At 43.8% G+C, this 21,406-nt stretch overlaps 1 protein-coding gene across 1 annotated transcript in view; it reads left to right on the top strand.

Moving 5' to 3' along the window:
- The window catches only part of USH2A (usherin), a 617,249-nt gene extending 603,304 nt beyond the window's left edge, over positions 1-13,945 (top strand). The window contains exons 67-71 of the mRNA XM_040985311.1: positions 2,781-2,957; positions 4,639-4,722; positions 8,257-8,501; positions 11,971-12,192; positions 13,856-13,945. Coding sequence (XP_040841245.1) covers positions 2,781-2,957; positions 4,639-4,722; positions 8,257-8,501; positions 11,971-12,192; positions 13,856-13,945 — 818 coding nt within the window. The remainder of the gene's footprint in view (positions 1-2,780; positions 2,958-4,638; positions 4,723-8,256; positions 8,502-11,970; positions 12,193-13,855) is intronic.
- Positions 13,946-21,406: the final 7,461 nt, after the last annotated feature.

Here is a 21,406-nt window from a genome sequence, read left to right as displayed (position 1 = left end):
ATACATATATTACGTATATATATTAGATGTTATATATTAATATATATAATTTTATATATATAATATATTATATATAATTTTATAAAATTATATATGTTAATATATATATAATTTTAAAAGGAGTGAGAAAGAAAAGGATATACTCCTGTTTGCTTGTCCCAGATGGCCAGTGCTGGGCCAGGCTGAAGCCAGGAGCTGGAAACAAAGCCTCGCATGTGGGTAAGAGGGTCCCAGCACTTATAGCATCACTCGTTGCTTCCCAGAGTGCACAGCAGCAGGAATCTAGGTCAGGAGCTGGAGTTGCAAGTTGATCTCAGGTAATGTGATGTGAGCTTCTACACATCAAAGCCAAACTCATACCCCTATGCTTGATGAACTCACTATGCGCGCTGGAAGAGAGAAAACACAGGAAAACAAGCCAGAAGATTGTTACCTGTGCAGTGTTATATAGATCTGCACACAGGTGTCCCAGTGGCGAGTCTGGAGCAATGCTAGCAGCACATCCTGTTCCTGCTGCCTGAATTACTCCTTCCCTCCTCAGTGGAAGAGAGAAAGTGGGGTGTCTGGGTCACAACTGGCCTCCCTTTGAAAGAATCATGTCCTGACTGGAAGTGCTCCCCAATTTCCAGGTATAAATACTCACAACACTGTTGATTTCAGGCTAACAGCACGGCAACACTAAACAAGCACTGGGGAAGGGTGGTATCATGTATTTTCACCCTTCAGACACACTACATGTAGATAACCTTACGTGCATGGATGACAGTAAAATGTAGTCAAATAACAAAAAACTATAAATTGTTATTTACAGGTTACAATTTTGTTTTGAAGACTTACTTATTTGAAAGGCAGTTACGGAGCAAGAGACAGAGAGAGAAATAGATCTTTCATTCACTGTTTCTCTCCCTAAATAAGTGAAATGGTCAGGGCCAAGTCTAGATCCAGGAACTCCATCAGGGTCCCCCCCGCACTGGGTGCGTGGCCCCATCTTCCACTGCCTTCCCAGGTGAATTAGCACAGAGCTGGGTCAGAAGTGGAGTAGCTGAGGCTAGAACCAATGCTCTCTCTATACATATGGGGTGCCAGCATCCCAGGGGATAGACGGACTTGCTGTATTACACGCACGCCACTAAGCTGTATTCATTTAAATGCACAAAACAACATGGCCTTAAGTGATAATCAGGCCTTGGTTCAGATCCTCTTACCACTTTCTGACCTTAGGCAACATGTTTATCTGCCTTGAGCCCTTTCCATAGAATTGTTTTGAGGATTAAATGAGATCAGGGATGTTGAGTGCCAAGGGCACAATAGCTCTTATTATTTCCTCAGCCTCCTGTCACATAAATCCATTATTCCTGATCATTTTTGATTGCTCCTTTTTCCTTAGGAAGGTCTCCAAATTCTCTGAGACTCCTATTTTCTTACTACTTACAAGCTTTCTCTTTATTTACACCCCTATATGAGAAGGAGACATCTCCCTTAGATAGTAGGGGAAATTGAGTGAAGACAATAAAGGGAAGCCATAAACAAAGACAAGCATGAATTTTGTCATGATATTGGGCAGGATTCATGTTGGAAAGCATCAACGTTTAAAGAAGGCTTAGTAATTCCTGCTGAGAAATTTCCAGAAATCTTCTCTTATGGCTCTATGCAAATGACTTCTTTCAAAAGATAAGAAGCATATGTGTCCTTATGGTTGAATCTCATTGTTAGAAAAGCATAATTATTCTGCATTTTGTTACATGTCCTAACATCAGCAACAGATGGATTTATTATCTTCTTTAAAGAAGAAAATGGTGTCCCATTTATTCTCACCACTCACTCCTTTTCTTAAAAGCCAATTTGGGGAATAGATGAATCTTAATGCTTTTACAAATGTATTGATTATTTTGAAGCAAATGAGATCTTATGAAATACATCTCTTCCGACTTGACAAGACGATACGGAATGCCTCATTTATTCCTACCAAAAATAATTACACTCCATGAGGAGCCTCATGTAAGGATTTTGTTTTTGCTTTGTTTTAGTAAGGAGGTGACAAATGAGAAGGGAATACATTGGTCAAATGCATATAGCGTTGTTCTATCTCTGATATAATATTTAAGGAGGCCTGAGCTTGATTATATCCTAATGTACTATGCTACTGATTGATTAGTCAGGGCAATGAGTTATTAGACTTGAATTGCTGTTTGCAAGGCTTTTTAACTATCTTAGAAAACACAGTAACAGTTCAAGAAAAAGCTTTAAAAATAAATGGGTGCCAAAAGGACATAACTCACCATCTAAGCAGTTTGGTTTGGAGAAAAAATATATATTAACTTCATCTAGTCCTTGGGGCTTTGTAGCAATAAATATTGCTTCGATATAAAAAATAGCTATCTACGGTAGTTAATAGTGCTAAGGATACTTTACCTGTTAAAAGAGGGAAACTGCCGCAAAATATGAGCTCCAGGGTTATGTCAGTGAGCAGATCCATTTTATGTTAATAGTTCTATTTATAAAACACTGCTTTCTATTGATTTTTTTTTTTTGAAAGCAGGTGCAAAATTGCTGAGAAAGCATTTTCCATACATTCTCATCGGTCTTTTCCCTCCCAGCACTGGCTTTGTTGTGACACTTTAGGAAAGAGCAAAGGTGTCCAGTGACATTGGAGATTTGGAGCTTTGTTTTACTTAGGTTTGGTTCATATCAATTTCCAAAAAAAGCACACATGCGTCCCCCGCCGCCCCCCCCACCAGTGCAGTTTTAGCATCCTGAGATGTGCAATTTTCTTCCCACAGTCCCTCAGTACCGAGCCCCGTTTTCAGTGGACAGCAACCTGTCTATGGTGTGGGTGGACTGGAGCGGCAGCTTCCTGCTGCACGGCCGGCTGAAGGAATACATGCTAACCGATGGAGGCCAGCGTGTGTACAGCGGCACGGACACCACCCTGTACCTACCAAGGACAGCAGACAAAAGTTAGTCTCCCTCTTCCGTTTCTCCATGTGGAAGGGCTTTTCTTGGTTGCCTTTATGAGACAGTCCATTTACAAGTTGTTTGGGAGGTACTCATTGTGAAAATGTCTGGGTTTAAGAGGCCACTTCTCATGGGAGAGTCACTGCCCAGAGCACACCAGGTCTTCCTTCCAAGTACACCTGCTTTGCTGAGCTTTCATGCACAGCTGAAGACGAGGTCTGCCCCCAGCGGGCTTGGGCGTTCCCAGGAAGGAACAAGGCCAAGGTACGAGGGCAGACTGTGATTCCCAGAAGAAATGGCGCCCACACAACCAATGAATGTCTTAAAAAATTGTGTTCTTTGAGGGACTCCCAGGATTATCTTGCTTGATAACCAGCCTCCAGATGGAGCCTCCCCCACCCCCAATCAGGCACTGACCCTCAACCCATTGAGGACCCTGAGAAAGCAGGTTCCTTAACTCCCTCCAATACCAGCTCCTGACAAGACAGCCTTTCCTCTCTAAGACCAGACTCTCCCTGATTAATTGCATGTCCCTTTCAAATAAAACAAGAAAAAGCTTCACATGGTGTGAAGTATTTTCTGATACTTAACATGGTCACAGACCCAATGGGAACCCAGACATTGTAAGCCAGCTGGACTTATACACTGAATTGACTAACAGGGTTTGTTTTTCTTTTTAAGTTTATTTGAATATACTATTTATTTCAGCAAAAGGTAAAAATAAGTGCTCCAACATTTCACTCATGAGTATTTGGAACTTAACAATAAGTTGTGCCACAATCCGTGTACACATTTTTCTGGTCACAGTCTTTGATCATCTGGCAGCTTGCAGTGATGGGAAGGCGGCCTGGCAATTGGAAAATCCGGGCTTTCCCTAGCCAGGCCTCCAACCATCTGTGTGACTTTTTTTTTTTTTTTAAAGATTTATTTTTTTATTATTTTTTCATTGGAAAGGCAGATATACAGAGAGAGGAGAGAGAGAGAGAGGAAGATCTTCCGTCCGATGATTCACTCCCCAAGTGAGCGCAACGGGCCGATACTATGCCGATCCGAAGCCAGGAGCCTCTTCCGGGTCTCCCGCACGGGTGCAGGTTCCCAAAGCTTTGGGCCGTCCTCCACTGCTTTCCCAGGCCACAAGCAGGGAGCTGGAAGGGAAGCGGGGCTGCCGGGATTAGAACCGGCGCCCATATGGGATCCCGGGGTTGCAAGGCGAGGACTTAACCACTTGCGCCACCGCGCCGGGCCCCATCTGTGTGACTTTTTAAGAGCCGCTGCCCTCAGGGTCCTGGCTGTTGGAAAAGGAATTCAGACCTTGTACTTCACAAGAGCCCATTGGAGCTCTCCTGTGCAATAACAAATTCTGGGTCATCGGTGGAAGGTGCACCTGTAAGCTTTCAAGGAACAAATTTAGAATACAGACAGAGTAAGACCTAAATTATATGTGAGCCTTGTTTCCTCTGAGAATTCTTTCCTCTGCTGTGTAACTTCTCACTTTAGTATTGTATTACTTATGGACATAATGTAATAAGAGTTGGAGCTTTTTTGACCATTTTTCATGCATTTCCATATTAGATAAAAACCTGACACTGAGATCCTATTTGCAGACTTTTCATGATGTTTCAAAAGTAGGCGCCTGTTTGTATCGAATGCCCAAGTCATTTACCACTTCTTCCTTTTGTCTAGCATTCTTTTTCCAGGTTGTCTGCACTACAGATGAAGGAAGTGTTAAGACACCAGTGATCCAATATGATACATCAACTGGAGCTGGTAAGCCTTGACTGCATGCTTGTGTTACCTTTAGTATAGCGCTTCTTCATCCTTCTCATGACTCAAACATGGATTCGCTTACACGGACTTGTACCAATATATTAGCATAGAGTATGTAGAAGGAACTGCGTGAAGACCAGCTGGAACTTAACCTTAAGTAAGGAGCTAGACACTATTGTGACAATATCAACTCATTGAACGATAAATAAAGAGAAAGCCACAGTGAGCTGATAAAACTCCCCTCCTATCCACGAATCCTATCAAGGTGGGGGTGTTCGACTTTGTGTGCAAAGAAAGGCAATTTTGAGAGGAGGGTAGATGAAAAAGAGATCAGAGGAAGGGAGAAAAGACTCTCCCAATTTGTGTTGATCACAATTATACTGTGGACTCAGAGCCCAAAGTAGTAAATGTGGGCCGTTTCTGCTTTGTAGCCTCCATAAAAGATTACGATTTATTGTCAATACTAAGTAATGTAGCTAAAGAGATGAAGTGCATTTTTTTTTTGAAACATCTTTTAAATTGAATTCTACTCATAACGGTTGACTCTCACATATGTGAAACTTCCCTCTTTCAGAGAAAATATTCAGGAAATGCCAAGTCAAAAAACTGCTAGAACAGATTTGGAACTCATACCCTCTTTTAAATTCTAGGAAAGAATACTATGTCACATTAATCCTCAGAGTTGCTTCCAAAACTAAACGTGACTCAAATTCTGCAACATACGTCTTGTTATCAAGGAGAGTTTCATTCTGTAAAAATAATAAGATGTTATTCCATCTTTTGTGATTTTGCCTGTTAGAATGCCATATGGAAGTTCTTACAACGGCAGCAGAATCCACCCATGTAGTTTATCTGATTCCATTTAACAGCAACTGTGGGACAAGAACCAGCTCACCTAGCACTCTTTGGGCAGCTGCAGTGTTTCTGCAAACGGTGAGAGGGTGGGATCTCACCCTAGAATGCGTCATGGGAATGAGAACTTGAACATGGTTTTGCTTTTTCCTTTTTAAGCCTTTGTCATAATCCTTCATTAATTATAGTTATTTTGTTTTGCGATTTACTTTTCATTCAAAAGACAGAAAGATAAAAGCTAACATGAGAGAGCAAGAGAAAAAGAGAGATCTTCCATCTACTGATTCACTCCCCTAAATGCCCACAACAGCCAAGGCTGGGCCAGGTTCAAGCCAGGAGTCCAGAACCCGATCTGGGTCTTTATGTGGGGGCAAGGACCCAAGTGTTGGAGCCAGCACCTGCTGCCTCCCGAAGCACACATTAGCAAGAAACTGGAATGAGAAACAAAGTCAGGACTCAAACCCAAGTGCTGGCATCATAAGCACTGTCTTAACCAGTGTGCCAAACACCTGCCCCAGACAAGCTTTTCCTGTTGTCACCACATCCCCACAGCAGCAGCCTTTCTCCAGGTGTGTGTGTGTGTGTGTGTGTGTGTGTGTGTGTGTGTGTGTGTGTGTAAGAATCACTTCAATGTGCTTGTTTGTTATGCAGTTTCCCAGGCCCAGAGATTCAGGAGAGGGGAGCTTAGGGATTCTGACAGGGCCCCAGGACCACATCCCCTCCAGCAAGCAGCCAGGGGTCCAGCATGAGCCCAGTTGTGCACTGCACTTTTCTTTGGAGTTGAGGTTTAGCCACAGGAGCCCAGCTCCTGACCATGCACCTTCCACCTGCAAAAGGACTTCGAGCAGAAGAATCAAAGGCTGTAGAGACCCCCGTCCTGGTTTTGAGTGCTTTGTGAAAGAGGAGGACTGCCCTGTGGACTCAACAGTAGAAAAAGAGGAGCCCGCAGCAGAAGGGTTAACCGGAAAGAGTGGCTCTCATGTCTGGAGGCTGGAGGCTGGGCAGAGCAGAAGGGCAGAACCCTGAGGATCAGGCACATCCCAAGGCATGCTGCCCACCTGCCAGCCCTGGTCAGTTTTAATTTTCATGATGTACTTTTCAAAACACTCCCGCTCTTTGCCTGAAGGCAGCCTCCAGGCAGGAAAATGGCAGAGTGCAAGCTCATTTCCCTCTCGCTTTTCTGAAGAGTGTGGCCCTTGCTGCCTTCTCAGGGTGGTCTGTCTCCCCTCTTCCTTGGTGTTCCTGAACTAGGGGCCATCAGGGCCCACTACATCCATTTTTTGAGTTACTACTCCCTGCCAGAAGAAAAGAAAAGCATCTCTTCACATCTTTGTGGGTTTTTTTTTTCTGTAATTATTTGAGAAACAGAGCAAGCGTCCATTGGCTGTTTTACTCCCTCAAATGCCTGCAACAGCCTCTAATGGGGGCTGCAGGCAGGAGCCAGGGGCTCAGTCCAGGTCTTCCACACGACCGCAGGAACCCGATGACTTGGATTATCAGCGCTGCTTCCCATGATCTGCATGAGCAGGAAGCCACAGGAGCGGGAGGCAGTTGCACTGGGTCAGACACCCACACCTTGTTTGCTCTGAATGGAACAGTGATTTTTAAGGAAGGGAATTCTGAGCTGCTCTGGAGCCAATTGAAGCTTTAGCTCCAACCTTTCTTTCTGGAGATGAGGACAGTGAGACAGTGTTTTCTTGTTGTTGTTTTAAATATAGAATCAATCAGAAGTAACAATAGGGTTACTGAACTAGTCCTTTCCTAAAGTCATGGTTTAGTTTTCATGTAGTCGCCTCTGTAAGCCTTTCCCCTACCTGCCCTGGCTCATTCCAGCTTTCTACACATCTGTGAGATTCCACAAACCTGTCATTGCCTTTTCTTTATGTCTGGGAAGCTTTTTAACATAGGGACTGGCTCTGTGTAGGTAAATGGCTCATAAAATGTGAGCACCTTTTATGAGTCTCAATGTGCAGCACACCAGATCAGTCTGCTAGACCTGGATGGAAATCAAGAGTAAGCAGCCCCACTGCTGAAGAAGCTCTTTCCATGGGAAGTTCTCCCAGCACAGCTGAGTGGGGTTTGCAGAGCTTTTTGATGTCTACAGAAAGGCCAAAGGACAGGAAACGTAAGGGTCACACATTGATAAGTACAGGCTGCTAACAATGAGCTGCAAAATGGGATCTGATGTTTTGAAATCCTATTTGCACAAAACTTCTCCCACATAAGGCTGTGACTCGAAGTAAACAGGGATGGACATCCACAGCTTTGGCTATATCTACAGCTGTGCAGTGCTTGTGGGAAGGGCCCCTGTCCTGCAGGCAAAGCCACTGATTAAGGAGGGACTTTGCTTCAGGACATACAGATCCGAAGCAGGCAGCGTTCAAGGTTGCCGTGGTAATCTCTAACCTGGTAACGTCTGCTCCCAAGACAGTGCTACTGTACAGCAAGGCCAGGAATGCTAGCGAGGTCTCTCAAGGCCTGGAAGCTTCTTGGTAGAACCCACAATGTTAGAACCCCATTGTTAGAACCCCACTACTCCAACCTGCACACCAGTGCCAACAAGCGCCACCAGACCAACTGATGCCAACTCCCTCCCAATGTGCTACCAAACAACAGAGCCAGACATGGTAGTTGCTTCCCAGACTAGTGATGATTCACTTTTTCTTTCTCTGGGATTTGCAGGCCTGGTGCTCACGACTCCTGGAGAAAAGAGAGGCTCTGAAGGCAAGGGCACAGAGTTCTACAGCGAGCTGTGGTTCATTGTGCTGATGGCAGTGCTGGCCTTGATCTTGTTGGCCATTTTTCTGTCCCTGATACTGCAGAGAAAAATACACCGAGAGCCATACATCAGAGAGAGACCTCCCTTGGTGCCACTTCAGAAGAGATTGACTCCACTGAACGTCTACCCACCAAGGGAAACCCCGATGGTATGTTGGTAACCCACGTCCCCATCACTCAGCAGGGGCACAGTTGTTGCTTCACATTTGAGGAACATTGGTTCCAGGACCTCCTACTGACACCCACATCCTTGGATGCACAAGCCTCTTGTACACAATAGCATAGTAGTTGCTTATAACCACCTGAACATTTTCAGTCATCCCTTTATTGCTTATAATGCTTAAAACTATTCTAACTTGCTAAACTGTGTAATGATGTGGACATAAGATTTTGCATGTTCAGGACAGGCACAATGCTTTTGATATAACATTCAGACCTGTGTTTGGTCGGTTGAGTCCATAGCTATCATACCAGCTGGAAGCACTAGTTTTTTCCTTTTAGAGAAAGATGTTTTCATCATGTTAGTCACAAGGTTACTGGTAGTTCTGTGTAACTACAGGCAGAGAGTAAGAGGAGATAATCCTACTGCAGCTTTTCCCACTCCGGTTGTGCATTACAATCACCTGGGATGCACTGAAAACCACTGCAACCCAGGATGAGTCATCCAAGAAATTCTGATTACACTAGAGACCCCTACTGTGGGGTCAATAGCTCCAGACCACCCGCTCCCAAAACAAGATAGCAGGCAAAAGTCAGGGAGGTTATCCCCGCCCCTGCCCAGGGTGGATTGGGAGGGGACTGTGCAGAGCACTTTAGAGGGGTAAAGGGTGAGTGAATGCACAGTGCACTTGACCTGTAGCTGTGTCTGCTGGGAGGCAGAATCGTTGCAAGTTCCCCTTCTTCATTCCTCCTTTTCTGCCCTTCTCCCTCCTTCCCTCTCTCCATTTGTCCTTCCCTCCCTCCCGCCATCCCTTCCTTCCTTCCTTCCTTCTTTCCTTCTTTTATTCCTTCCTTCCTTACATTAAAAAATAGCTGTCCCATATACTGGTTTACATCCCTGAACACCCACAGTGGCCAGCTCCAAGCAAGGGTAAAGGCTACAGCCAGGATTTGGGAACTGAGTCTATGTCTCCCACATGAGTAGCAGAGCCATAAGTACTTGTGCCGTCACCCAGTTGATGTGAACATACGAAGATGGTAGGAGAGATTCCTTGTGCCTTAACTGATAAGTTCACCCAACCCTGTGGCTTACTGAGTGCATGAGGGGAAAAATGGGAAGAACATTCCCAAATCCTGCTGGGAACATCTGCTCTGTAGCATGGAGCATGATTCTAGAAAGACTTAGCAACACAACACTAGGAGCCAAAATTCATTTCTGCGTTCAATCCTCTTATCTGACCCACTCCCTCCAGGCAAGTGCCCCTATATCTAACCCTGATGAGGGTTGCATCTTCCTTAATTAATTAACTTAGGGATCAAGAAGTGATGCAGGAAACCCATAAGCTGTGATATTCTTCTGGTTATAATCCATCACTCAGGTTTTAATGAGTCTTGTTTAGTTTTATTTCATCCAAGCAGGGCCCATTCTCTGTTTGCACCAAAAGTAACTGCATGTGCGAAAAGCACACAAAACTACCATTTTAGCCAGCAACTCAGGAAGGCTGACACATGGGGGGATTTGAGCAATGCTATGAGTAGATTAAAAATCCAACACTTATCCTGTAAGCAGTGTGGATAGTTTGACTTCCAACGCAGACAGGTTAAAGGGATAGGGTATGGTCACCTAGTACACACTGCGGTCCTGACAGGATGTTGCTGAGCCACCTCTGGGACAGATGCAGACTTCTGCTGGGGCAGACAGGCAAGGAAGCTGATGCTCCCTACTCCTATACCACCTTCACTATCTAGGGAAAGCAGAACAGCCCCCAATGGGCTAGAGTTTGAAAAGTGGCAAGACGGATTAGGGGTGAGGAGGAGAAGGAATGTCTATTGGGGGGGGGCTCTTGACACAAAGTACCAGCCTCTCTCAGCAGTGAAGCTGCTCCTTACAGGCCTGGCAGGTGGAGGTTGGCATTGTGAAATCTGAAATCTGAGGTGGACCAGGCTACTGGGAAGTTTTCCCGAGAAACTTCAATCTCACTTTGATCCTGTCCAGCTGAGAACATATACTTGCAAGTCTGTTTGTTTAAGGAAACAAAGAAAAGAAAAAAAGTCCAACTGCTCTTACAAAACTAGAAACTGTGAGAGGAAGTCAGTGAGATGGAAGGAGCCTGGATTGTATTAGATCCTTTCATTTTCCCACAGTGCTAAACAAATAGTGCTGCTGGTACTAACCTTAGACACACAGAGGTCTACTACCCATCTAAGCTATCATCCATTATTTATTCCAGCTTTATGCTTAGATTTTACATGCAGAGAGACATGTGTATAAGGTCAGGATGGTTTTAAAGAATGAGAACAATGAATGTTTAGTTGGAAAAGGACAAAGTATTTATTTAAAGCTATTTCAACATGAACTGACAGCCCCTCATTTATTTTTAGTTTGACTCTGTGGCTGACATATCTGATGTGTCCAGCAACGTCACCCTAAAAAGCTTCACCATGCACCTTGAGGTACCCCGTGTGCTGCATGAGCGCGTGAGCTTTTGCATGTATGTTGACCATGGAGGTGGTGGGAGTTTTCATTTGCCTGGATCAGCTGGAGTAAAGCCATTAGAAATTCAGAGCAGCTCTGTTTTACCGCATAGCATATCCTAGCTTCTAATAAGTGAGTGGTTGTCATTCTGATTTTTTAAAATTGATTTTGATCTACTTGAAGTGCAAAGAGTTATAGATCCTCCACCCACTGGTTCCTGCCTCCAAATATCACCAAGAGCCAAGAATGGACCAGGCTGAAAGCAGAAGTTCAGAATTCTATCCAGGCTTTTCGCATTGCATGGGCGGCAGGGGCCCAAGCACTTAAGCCATCATCTACTGTCTCCCAAACACATTAGCAGGAAGTTGCATCAGAAGCAGAATAGCTGAGACTTGAGCTAACACTTCGATCTGGTACACCACAATACCCACCCCATCTCTTTGATTTTCCTATCAATATAATACCTCCATTAAATGGGAGCTGAAATCTTATCAAGGGGAGCATGGAATGAGAGAGGGGGTTGCCATTTCCCCCACACAAGTCCAGGGGTTCTAAAGTGAAAGACCATGTTCACCTGGTGGGAATCCATGACAAAACATTATAGCTCTCCACTGTGACTGCTCAGGACATTGGCCCTGTGCTGCTACACATGAACAGGGTGGCTTGTCGACCCACCCTTAACCCAGCTCGCTAAGTTACTTGGCAAAGCAGTAAATACTGACCCCTGGGAAACAATAGCCAGAGCACATGTGCATGAGCTCTGCACAGCAGATGCAGAAAACACTGACCATGAGACACACATGTCAACTTACGAACTCATCCTCATCGGGAACCCCGAGCCGCAGTGTCCACAAGTGTACCATTGCTGAGTTATGTAGGACTTTGTTCTCTTCCCTGACAACGTTTGAGAAATGTTGCTTCTCTGTCATATTTCAAGCCCATTTCCTTGGCCTTTCAATCACCCAGAGGAACTTTCTTTTCAGGGACTAGCTGATACCAAAATGCCCCATTCTGGGACACCTGTGAGTATTCGGAGCAACCGCAGCATATCCGTGCTGCGGATCCCAAGTCAAAGCCAGATGAACCAGACCTATTCCACGGGCTCCCTCCATCGCAGTGTCAGCCAGCTCATGGACCTTCAGGACAAGAAAGTGGTGATTGATGACTCGCTCTGGGAAACTATCATGGGCCACAACCGTGGACTGGTGAGTTGATTGCCTTTCCAGACTCTTGGCTGAGTATCCCCAAAGAGTATTGGTAAAATGATGGTGTGAATCTTCCTGTATGCCACCCAGTGCTGACGCCAGGTGCTCAGAGCAGCCCTCATGGTGCTCACTCCCTCAGTCATGCTGGAACCGCCTTGTTCATGATCACAGCTGTCTGAACACAGGCTAGAAGCTCTGTCTGGTTCTGGCACACACAGCAGATGCTCAGAAAATGAATCCATGAAGAAGCAGAGAGACACAGGGCATACTGATGGGAACACTGGAACTGCCCAAAAACAAGGTGCGAAGTACAAGCATCTGTGTTACTAAAAGGGGGAAAAAATCCTTTTCAGGAAACTCAGAACATCATAAATCATGCTGTTATTATTTCTGAGCTTCGTCTGTTACCATTGCAGTCCAGTGGAGGCAAATAATTGTCTGTTTCACAGATAACATCATCATCACAGATAACATCATCATCATCATCCTCTAATCTTTGTGGGGCGCTTCCTTGTGGCTAGGCTGACTAAAATCCTAGAATTTTCAACAGCCACTGAACGTTTTCATCATCATACCAACTACCTCCATGGCTGTTGGAGACAGTTCTCTTGAACTCAAAAATCAGCAGACAGCATCTCAGAATGCACTTCTCTGTTCATTTCTTCAAGGCAGAATTAGTCATCTTCATTTCTTTCACCGCTTTCGTTCATCTCTAGCCGTACTTCTCACTTTCCTTACACTGAAAAACGTCACTGTCATGAAGTCTTGTCTCCACTAACAGCAAATTAACAACAGGAATCCTGAGGCTCTAAGTCACCTGTCATGGTCAAAAAGGCGAATGTGCAGTCTTTTATGCATGCTCAGAATTTTATCCACACACATATGTAACACACATTATAAAAGTCACAGGCCTGTCTGGTGGTGTTATAAGCATTCAGTTCCAAGATTCTATTTCAGATCTGAGCTTCCTCAGTGGCAATAGTTAGAATTTTTATTACTCATATTTCTTTCAAATTTAAATAATTGCTGATTGTATTTGACATGAAAGGTAGCAATTTTGATCTTTTAACATAATATAACATGAGCTTAAATGAATCGTGTCGCTTCATCTTCGTAACTCTGCGAGGTAGGTACCGTCTTAGTTTCACAGAAGGACCTAAAGCCTAGAGTTGGTAATGATTTACCCAAGGGGCACACTGCTGGAAAGAAAGTATTGTATTCCTAAAGTTGGGATCTTAAAACAGTCACCTGACTAGATATCACCCATCTGTACCTGTTATAGTGTCACTTCTGCTTGCTTTTTATAGTACTAGTAATGGGCAGTGGACAAAGCTTTGGGGAGGTGCCAATAAAAGCTTTGGAAGAGGGCAGTAGCAGGCAAGTGATGTGTTCACATTGCACGGGTTCTACAATCTGCAATATACAGACGGGGAAAACCGAAGCTTAGAAGGATGAAGCCATAGAGTCACATACACTGGGATTATTCCATAGTCCATGCGTGCCTTACGATGTGATTCTTTCAATAGCACAAATTTAAGGAAAGAATGGGTCTTCAACTGCACCTCCAAGTAGAGCACAGGCTTTTAAACCTTTGATACCTGCCTTTGCATTAAATTGACAAGCATATCAATGGAGAGCTAAGATTGTCTGGCTTGCTTTTCAGTATGTGGATGAAGAGGACCTGATGAATGCCATCAAGGGTTTCAGTTCAGTCACCAAAGAGCATACCACGTTCACTGACACTCAACTGTAAGGGGTGGACGCTTACAAGACACGCGCCTGGGACGCAGGCGCACATCCCATTGCTCCCGAGCATGAAGTGACAGCATCCTAAACCCTGACAAACCAGTGCTTGTTGTTCTGCCAACCTTGGAAAATGAGGATTGTTTTGGAAATAGTTCCTCTCTGGTAGAAATATGGGAAATTTTATTCTGATTGTTTAACATGAGGGATAATATCGATGCAAAAATATTTGTTTTGCTGTGCTGATTTTGTGGAAAACATAGGAGCCTGTACTTTTGATCTCGGCAGTGACTCCATCAGTTAATTGAATTATCAATGTCAAGTGTAAGATGGTCCATAGCTGGCTGGTACCAACAAGTTTACTGGCTTGCAAAGTAAGCGATTCCACTGAGAGAATGTCCCTGCTGCCTTTTTGCATCCATTCTATCCATCAGTATAGTTACAGTCCTCCAAGGAACAGTTATTCAGTGACCACAGCGAGCTATGCAGTAAATTCCAACTTCTGGCCACACTCAATCAGAAACAAACAAAAACAAACAAAAACAAGCTTACGCTGGGGTTACTCAATTGACTCAAGGTTCAATTTAATCACAACGTAAGTATTTGGGGTTAAATATTCAGCAAAGCCTTCAGAAGAATTATGAATATTCTGAAAATCTAAGGAATAAGCAACTAATTTTAAAATTTCATAGAGATAACAAAATGTTTTCATAGAAATGCCTCGAACTGAGCTAATGTGCTTCACGTGACCTACAGACTTTTGAATCCCCAGCCAGTACTTTTCATAAAATTCTCTCAATTGACTAGATCAGCAGGGATTAGCAAGATGCTCAAGTTAGCACACTACACGTGGACAGACAGCCCTGTTCTCTTTGTAATACCTCATTAGCATACATGGAATTTAAAAGGGAAAACTTTTATTTGTACTTTTTTAAGATTTAAACTTGTTTCATAAATATGCAAACACAAGCCAATGGATATGTGTGTGTGTATGTCATATGCGAGAAAGATACACATGAAAGCACTTCAAAAAGTTTATGGGAAAATGGAATTCAGTTTTTTTGAAAACATGAGGTTTTTGTATCATATTTGTTTTCCACGAACTTGTGGAATTGTCATGTTTCTCACAGCCCAGTCTCCGCGTAAGAGATCTGCTCGTTAATTTAACCCTGTAATCAGTAAGAACAGGTGACACGAATCACTGTAAGTTTTGATGATTGAAAACTGTTACAGACTTTACCTCCATCATACAAAGTCACGGATTAAAATCCTAAACAAGGAAAAAAGTGCCCCAAGTCATCATCAAGATAAAAGACACATGGATTACTTTTTCCTTGAAAACAACGCAAGAAACCGTCTCTTTCTTTCCATAGGATTTTCAGGCATCCGGGAAGGTATAATAGCATCCTTCTCACAAACAACAACATTCAAAATATATTGTGACTCTGTATCCAAAAACAGTTTTTCACAAAACAGCAGGCAAAAGCTTACAAAGAAAGAAATGCATCCGGTGTTACTGGTTAGTTAAAAGATTAGTGCAGCTTTCCATCTACGCCCCCAGTCTAACTCCACCTTCCCAGGGTGCACCTGTCCTGCTGCAGGGCGCATGCTCAGGCCCCGCCATTTCCTTCCAAGAAGAAATGCAAGGCTCCACCTCGGGCCGCGGCTCTTGGACGAGCAGCTGCCATTTCACTTTCAGGTACTGTTCTTGGAGTTTTTTTTCCCCTCTCTTGGTGGGAAATTCTTTGGCTCGCTCGTGATGGTTATGTTTTTGCGTGGGGTAGCCCACACTTGTGTGTGAATGCGTGTGTATTCCCTCACTGTGACATCAGTTCCGTTCTTATTTACGCACAGTGCTAGCATCTGCAGCTCTGCTATTTACACGCAGGAACCTGGACTGCCAATAATTCAGTTATTATTCTGCTTAATAACCGAATTTGCCCCTGACGCAAAAGTCACAGATTGTGGCCTCCAGTGAATCCGAGAGTTCGGATCTCAGTGTGTGGGAGAATAGCTTCTCACATTTGCCAAGTCCCAAGTGTCAAAATACAGGCCACGGTTAAGTTCTCTTAGAGGCAGACAAATTGTAACAATCATGTGCATTGAGCAGTGGCTGTGTGAAGTATGAGATTCATATTTTTTCGCCAAAATGTTACAACAAAAATGTACTTCCTGACATTAGATGCCTAGGACTGACCCATTGATTTGGTTTGTGGCGTTTTCTGTTTGCTGGTTCTGGGTAAATTAGTTGTTCAAAGCTGACCCAAATGAACTTTAATGAAGGCTGAGTACCTGCCTCACATGTGCTGCTTAAGGGTAATAGAAAACAGGTAGCATTTTTAGTCACCAACTTGCATCCTTATTCTTAATGCACTGTTACGTTTTTTTGTCTTCTGTAGTATATTTTTATAGGCTTCACCCCTCCCCTGCCCCTCTTTTTACTCCTGCTATTTCCCCGTTATCACAATAACCTTGTACCTTAGCACAAGTTGAACTTTCTGACATTTAAATGTATCATGACATGATAAATACGGGCAAAGGTAGAAAACCTAGATGTATATTTCACAAGCATGTTTAAATTTTTCATTGTAAGTCATTTTTTTCTTTTAAGATTTATTCATTTTTATAAGAAAGGCAGATCCACAAAGAGAAAGAGAGAGAGAGAGAGACAGACAGACAGACAAAAAGACCTTCATCTGCTGGTTCACTCCCCAAATGGCCTTAAGGGCTGGAGTTGAGCTGATCTGAAGCCAGGAGCCAGAAGCCTCTTCTGGATCTTCCAAGTGAGTACAGGATTGTCTGATTTCCCAGGTCATAAGCAGAGAGCTGGATGGGAAGTGGAGCAGCAGGGACACAAAGCAGTGCCCGTATGAGATGCTGATGCTTCTAAGCAGAGGATTAACCAATCAGCCATTACCCCAGCCCTCCCTGGGAGACTTGTTTGGGAGTAGAGAGGTATACTGCGTAGCACCTTCACTTCCTGGTGTGCTGGACGCCCTTGTACAGTTCGTGTGTATTTGTTTACATATATGTTGTATTTCGTGCATCGGTTCCTTTGTCAGAGAATCCTTGTGTCTTGGGGACTGACTTCACTGAGCATCATGGCTTCTAGCTGAGAGTGTTGTGTTGTAAATGACAAGGTTTCATTTCTCTGGCTGAGTAGTAATCTATGAGTAAATGTACTACAATTTCCATTTCTGTTGGTGGGCATTTGGGTTGTTTCCTGTTTTGGTGTCTTCGCTATTGTGAATTGTGTTGCTATAAATAGAGGGTTGCAGGTTGCTCTCCGGAATGCAGATTTCATTTCCTTTGGATATAATTCCAGGAGTGGGATGGCTGGTTGATATGGTAGATCAATTTTTGATTGTCTGAGCACTCTCCATACTGACTTTAACATGGTTGTACTCGTTTATATTCCACCAAGTTCGGATCGGGGTCCCCTTTTCCCACATACTTGCCAACAGCTGTTTGCTATGTGTAGGCCATTCTCACTAAAGTTGGGTAGAACCTCATTTTAATTTGCATTTCCCTAATGGCTAGAGTTCCTGAGTGTTTCTTTCATGTGATTGTTAGCCTTTAGAATTCTATCTTTTAGGGTGATATTTGCTCATGTCTATGTTCTTTGCCCATTTCTTTTTTTTTTTTTTTTAAGATTTATTTTTATTGGAGAGTCAGATACACAGTAGTACAGAAAGATCCATCTGCTGGTTCAGTTCCCAAGAGGCCACAGTGGCCAGATCTCCCACACAAGTGCAGGGTCCCAAGTCTTTAAGCCATTCTCTACTGTTTCCCAGGCCATTGGCAGGGAGCTGGATGGGACACGGAGCAGCCAGGACATCAAGTGCCACCCTTATGGGACCCTGGGCACATAAGGCAAGGGTTTAGCCACTAGGCTACTACACCGGATCCATCCATTTCCTAACAGGGTCATTTGTCTTGCTGCTGTTGAGTTTCTGGAGCTCTGTAAATTCTGGATATTAGTTCCCTAGAATGGGATTTTCTCTCATTCTTTCTTAAATGTTAGTCATTGGTTGAGTGCAGGTTGAACTCATCCTTATTTTAAAAAAAATTAACCAAATACCTTTGCATTCTATATATTTAAAAACGCAATACAACTTTAAAAAAGTTCTGTAGATAGAAAATTGTAGGGGAGGTTAGGCTCCATTTGATTGTGTCAGCAACATTTAGGCAGCATTACAGCAAATCAGTTAGCTGAATCATTTATGTCTTTGGAAAGGCAGAGATACAGAGAGAGAGAGGTTTTCATCTGCTGGTTCACTCACCAGATGGCCTCAATGGCTGGAGCTGGGTTGATTTGGAGCCTGGCTCCAGGAGCTGCATCCAGGGCTCCAGCTGGGTGTAAGGAGCCCATGGACTTGAACCATTCTCCACTGCTTTCCCAGGTCGTGAGAAATGAAATCGTCTGGACTTGAACTGATGTCCGTTAGGGTTGCTGGTGCCACAGGCAGAGGTCAGCCTGCTATACCATGGCATCAAGCCCCAAGGTACAGATTAAGTAGACCAGTATAGTTTCTGCTCACAACATTGTTTCCGCCCCATCTTCCTGACTTGACTTGTATTTACTTCAGAGAAAAAAAATGTTAAAACTTTCTTTGGGTACTTTCAGTGGTACTGCATGCTAAGCTACTAAACTATGCAGGGACACATCTACAGATTCTGATTCAACCCAGACTTCTACAAGTCATCAGTACTTCTACAAGTTTCCAGGTGTTAACATGGGAAATTTGTGACATAAACAACCTGATGATTGATGTACAGGAGCTAGATTACTATGTACAGGAACTATGTTCCTGGCTCAGGCCATCTCACTTACAGAGCAAAATAGCCAGTTCTCTATGAACCCTTAAAACCTGTTTTATAGGACAATGCACGGTAGCATTGTGGCTAAAATACTCCCCTTGCATGCCCAGGATCCCATATGGGGACCAGTTTGTGTCCTGGTGGCCCTGCTTCCCATCCAGCATCCTGTTTGTAGGCTGGAAAAGCAGTCGAGGATGGCCCAAAGCCGTGGGACCCTGCACCCAGTGGGACCAAGGAAAAGCTCCTGGTTTCAGATTGGCTCAGATCCAGCCATTCAGGCCACTTGGGGAGTGAACCATCAGACAGAAGATGTTCCTCTCTGTCTCTCCTCCTCTCTGTATATCTGACTTTGCAATCAAACTAAAATAAATCTTAAAAAATAGTTTTATAAATCTCCTGGCCCATATCTTAGCACTTGTATGTCACATTGCGAAATAAGAACTCACCACATCTTACTCTAATACTAGCATAGGAATACATGTGTATAACCTACACTAAATGTACAGGTGATCTTTTGTAACATCCACTAAATGGAGAACCTATTGAGTCTGTTACTGTACCTTATATTGATGCAAAAATCATGTAGGCATCCTTACAGAAAATAACTCAACCTGAAAAATGTATAAGTAAAATGGCAAGGTGGAATAAGTAATAAGGGACTTTGTTATGTCACATGAGTGATTTTTTTTTTTGATGCACAGTACCATGTACATTAAAGATGGTTTGCTTAATACTTAAATGTGAGCCAAGCAAGAGACTCAATGCCTATATGAAAAAATTAAGTTACACATGATAAAAGTGCACCCATTCAATAGGATGTTCTGAACTATTCCTCTACTACTAAAGAACATTAGAATCAACTGCAGTACATTTTCCAAAATATGATACCCAGTGACCACAGATGTAAGTTCAAATAGACTGACACTGGGCCTGGGCAATTCAAAAAGTCTAACCTCAGGCAACTCCAATCCTGAAGTCTAGATGAGAAAGCCAGGAACATGAAAGGCTGTATGCTTGTGGCTGGTTTATTTATTTATTCTCAGTGTGTCTTGTTATCTCATCTGTAAAAATGAAGATAACAATACTTATTCTGGTAATATTATAGGACTTTGAAGTAAAGACAAAATCACTTGAAACAGTTTTCATCATGAGAATTTTTGTCATCATACAAAACATTTTTTTTTCTAGTCATACCCAGCTGTTAGGTAGGCAGGCAGGCAGGCAGGCAGGCATGTTATGGGGTAATCTTTAGTTTACAAAGCTAAGTGCCAGGGTAGACTCAAGGTCTGCCATAATATCAAGGTTCAAACTCAGGTGACAGAAAAATTTGACCTGTATGGTACAAGCCATCATTAGTTGTCTGTGTATGGATTTTACTATACATGATTTTTTTTAAAGATTTATTATTTTTTTATTGGAAAGGCGGATATACAGAGAGGAGAGACAGAGAGGAAGATCTTCCATTCGATGATTCATTCCCCAAGTGAGCCACAACGGCCGATGCTATGCCGATCCAAAGCCAGGAGACTGTTCCAGGTCTCCCACGCGGGTGCAGGGTCCCAAAGCTTTGGGCCGTCCTGGACTGATTTCCCAGGCCACAGGCAGGGAGCTGGAAGGGAAGCAGGGCTGCCGGGATTGAACCGGCGCCCATATGGGATCCCGGGCGTGCAAGGCGAGGACCTTAACCACTTGCGCCACTGCGCCGGGCCCTATACATGATATTTTTAAATGTATTTTATTTGAAAGAGCAATAGAAGGAGAGATCTTCCATCCTCTGGTTCCTGCCCCAAATGGCTGCAACAGCTGTAGTTGAGCCAGTCCGAAACAAGAGCCAGGAAGTTTCCTCTGGGCATCCCACAAGGGTACAAAGGCCCAAGGACTTTCCCAGGCCACAAGCAGGGAGCTGGAATGCAAGTGGAGCAGACAGGAATAGAGCCCACACCCATAGGGGATGTTGGCACTACAGTGTTAGCCTGTTGAGCCCACATACTGGCCCACATTCATGTTTTGGCTTTCAAAGATGTTTGTATTTGAAAGGAAAGTTAGCGGGAGAAACACAGATCTCTCTTCTGACTCGCTAGAAGCCTAGAATTCCATCTGGGTCTCCCATCCTGCACTGCCTTCCCAGGCATACAGGGAGCTGGGTCAGGAATGGAGCAGCTGGTATTCCAACCAGTACCAATATGTCGCCAGAGTTGCCTTGACCCCATACCCCACAACAGTGGCCCAATCATAATTTTTAGTGCTCTTTTAATCTTGGTAAATATTCCATTTTTTCTCTTATTTGTCCACCCAACTTTCATAAGGAGGAAGGGTATGAGAATATTGAAAATCTGTAGTGAGTGTGACTTTGTTTTCCCTCAGAATTTCCCTCACTGATGATGTAACTTTAGTTTTCATAACAAGTTAGCCCTCTGTCCCCTTACTCTCCACCCAGCCTTCTGGAATGGGAAGAAGCAAAGACAGACCTGTGTAGTAATACTTCGTTTGTTTATTTGAAAAGCTGAGCGAAAGCTCAAGTATTGGTTGGTTCAAGCTGGGAGCCTGTGGCTCCAATCACATTTTCCCTGTGGATGGCACAGCCTTAGGCTTCCTGTAGTGCACGTTAGCAGCCGCGAGCCTTGGAAGCAGAGCTGGGGCTCCAGCCGAG

This window comes from Ochotona curzoniae, unplaced genomic scaffold (genome assembly GCF_017591425.1).
Source record: "Ochotona curzoniae isolate NIBS_2020 unplaced genomic scaffold, NIBS_Ocur_1.0 contig_430, whole genome shotgun sequence".
NCBI classification, from domain to species: Eukaryota; Metazoa; Chordata; class Mammalia; order Lagomorpha; family Ochotonidae; genus Ochotona; species Ochotona curzoniae.
Note: the sequence above shows the minus strand (reverse complement) of the source record. Positions and strands in the feature narration are given on the sequence as shown.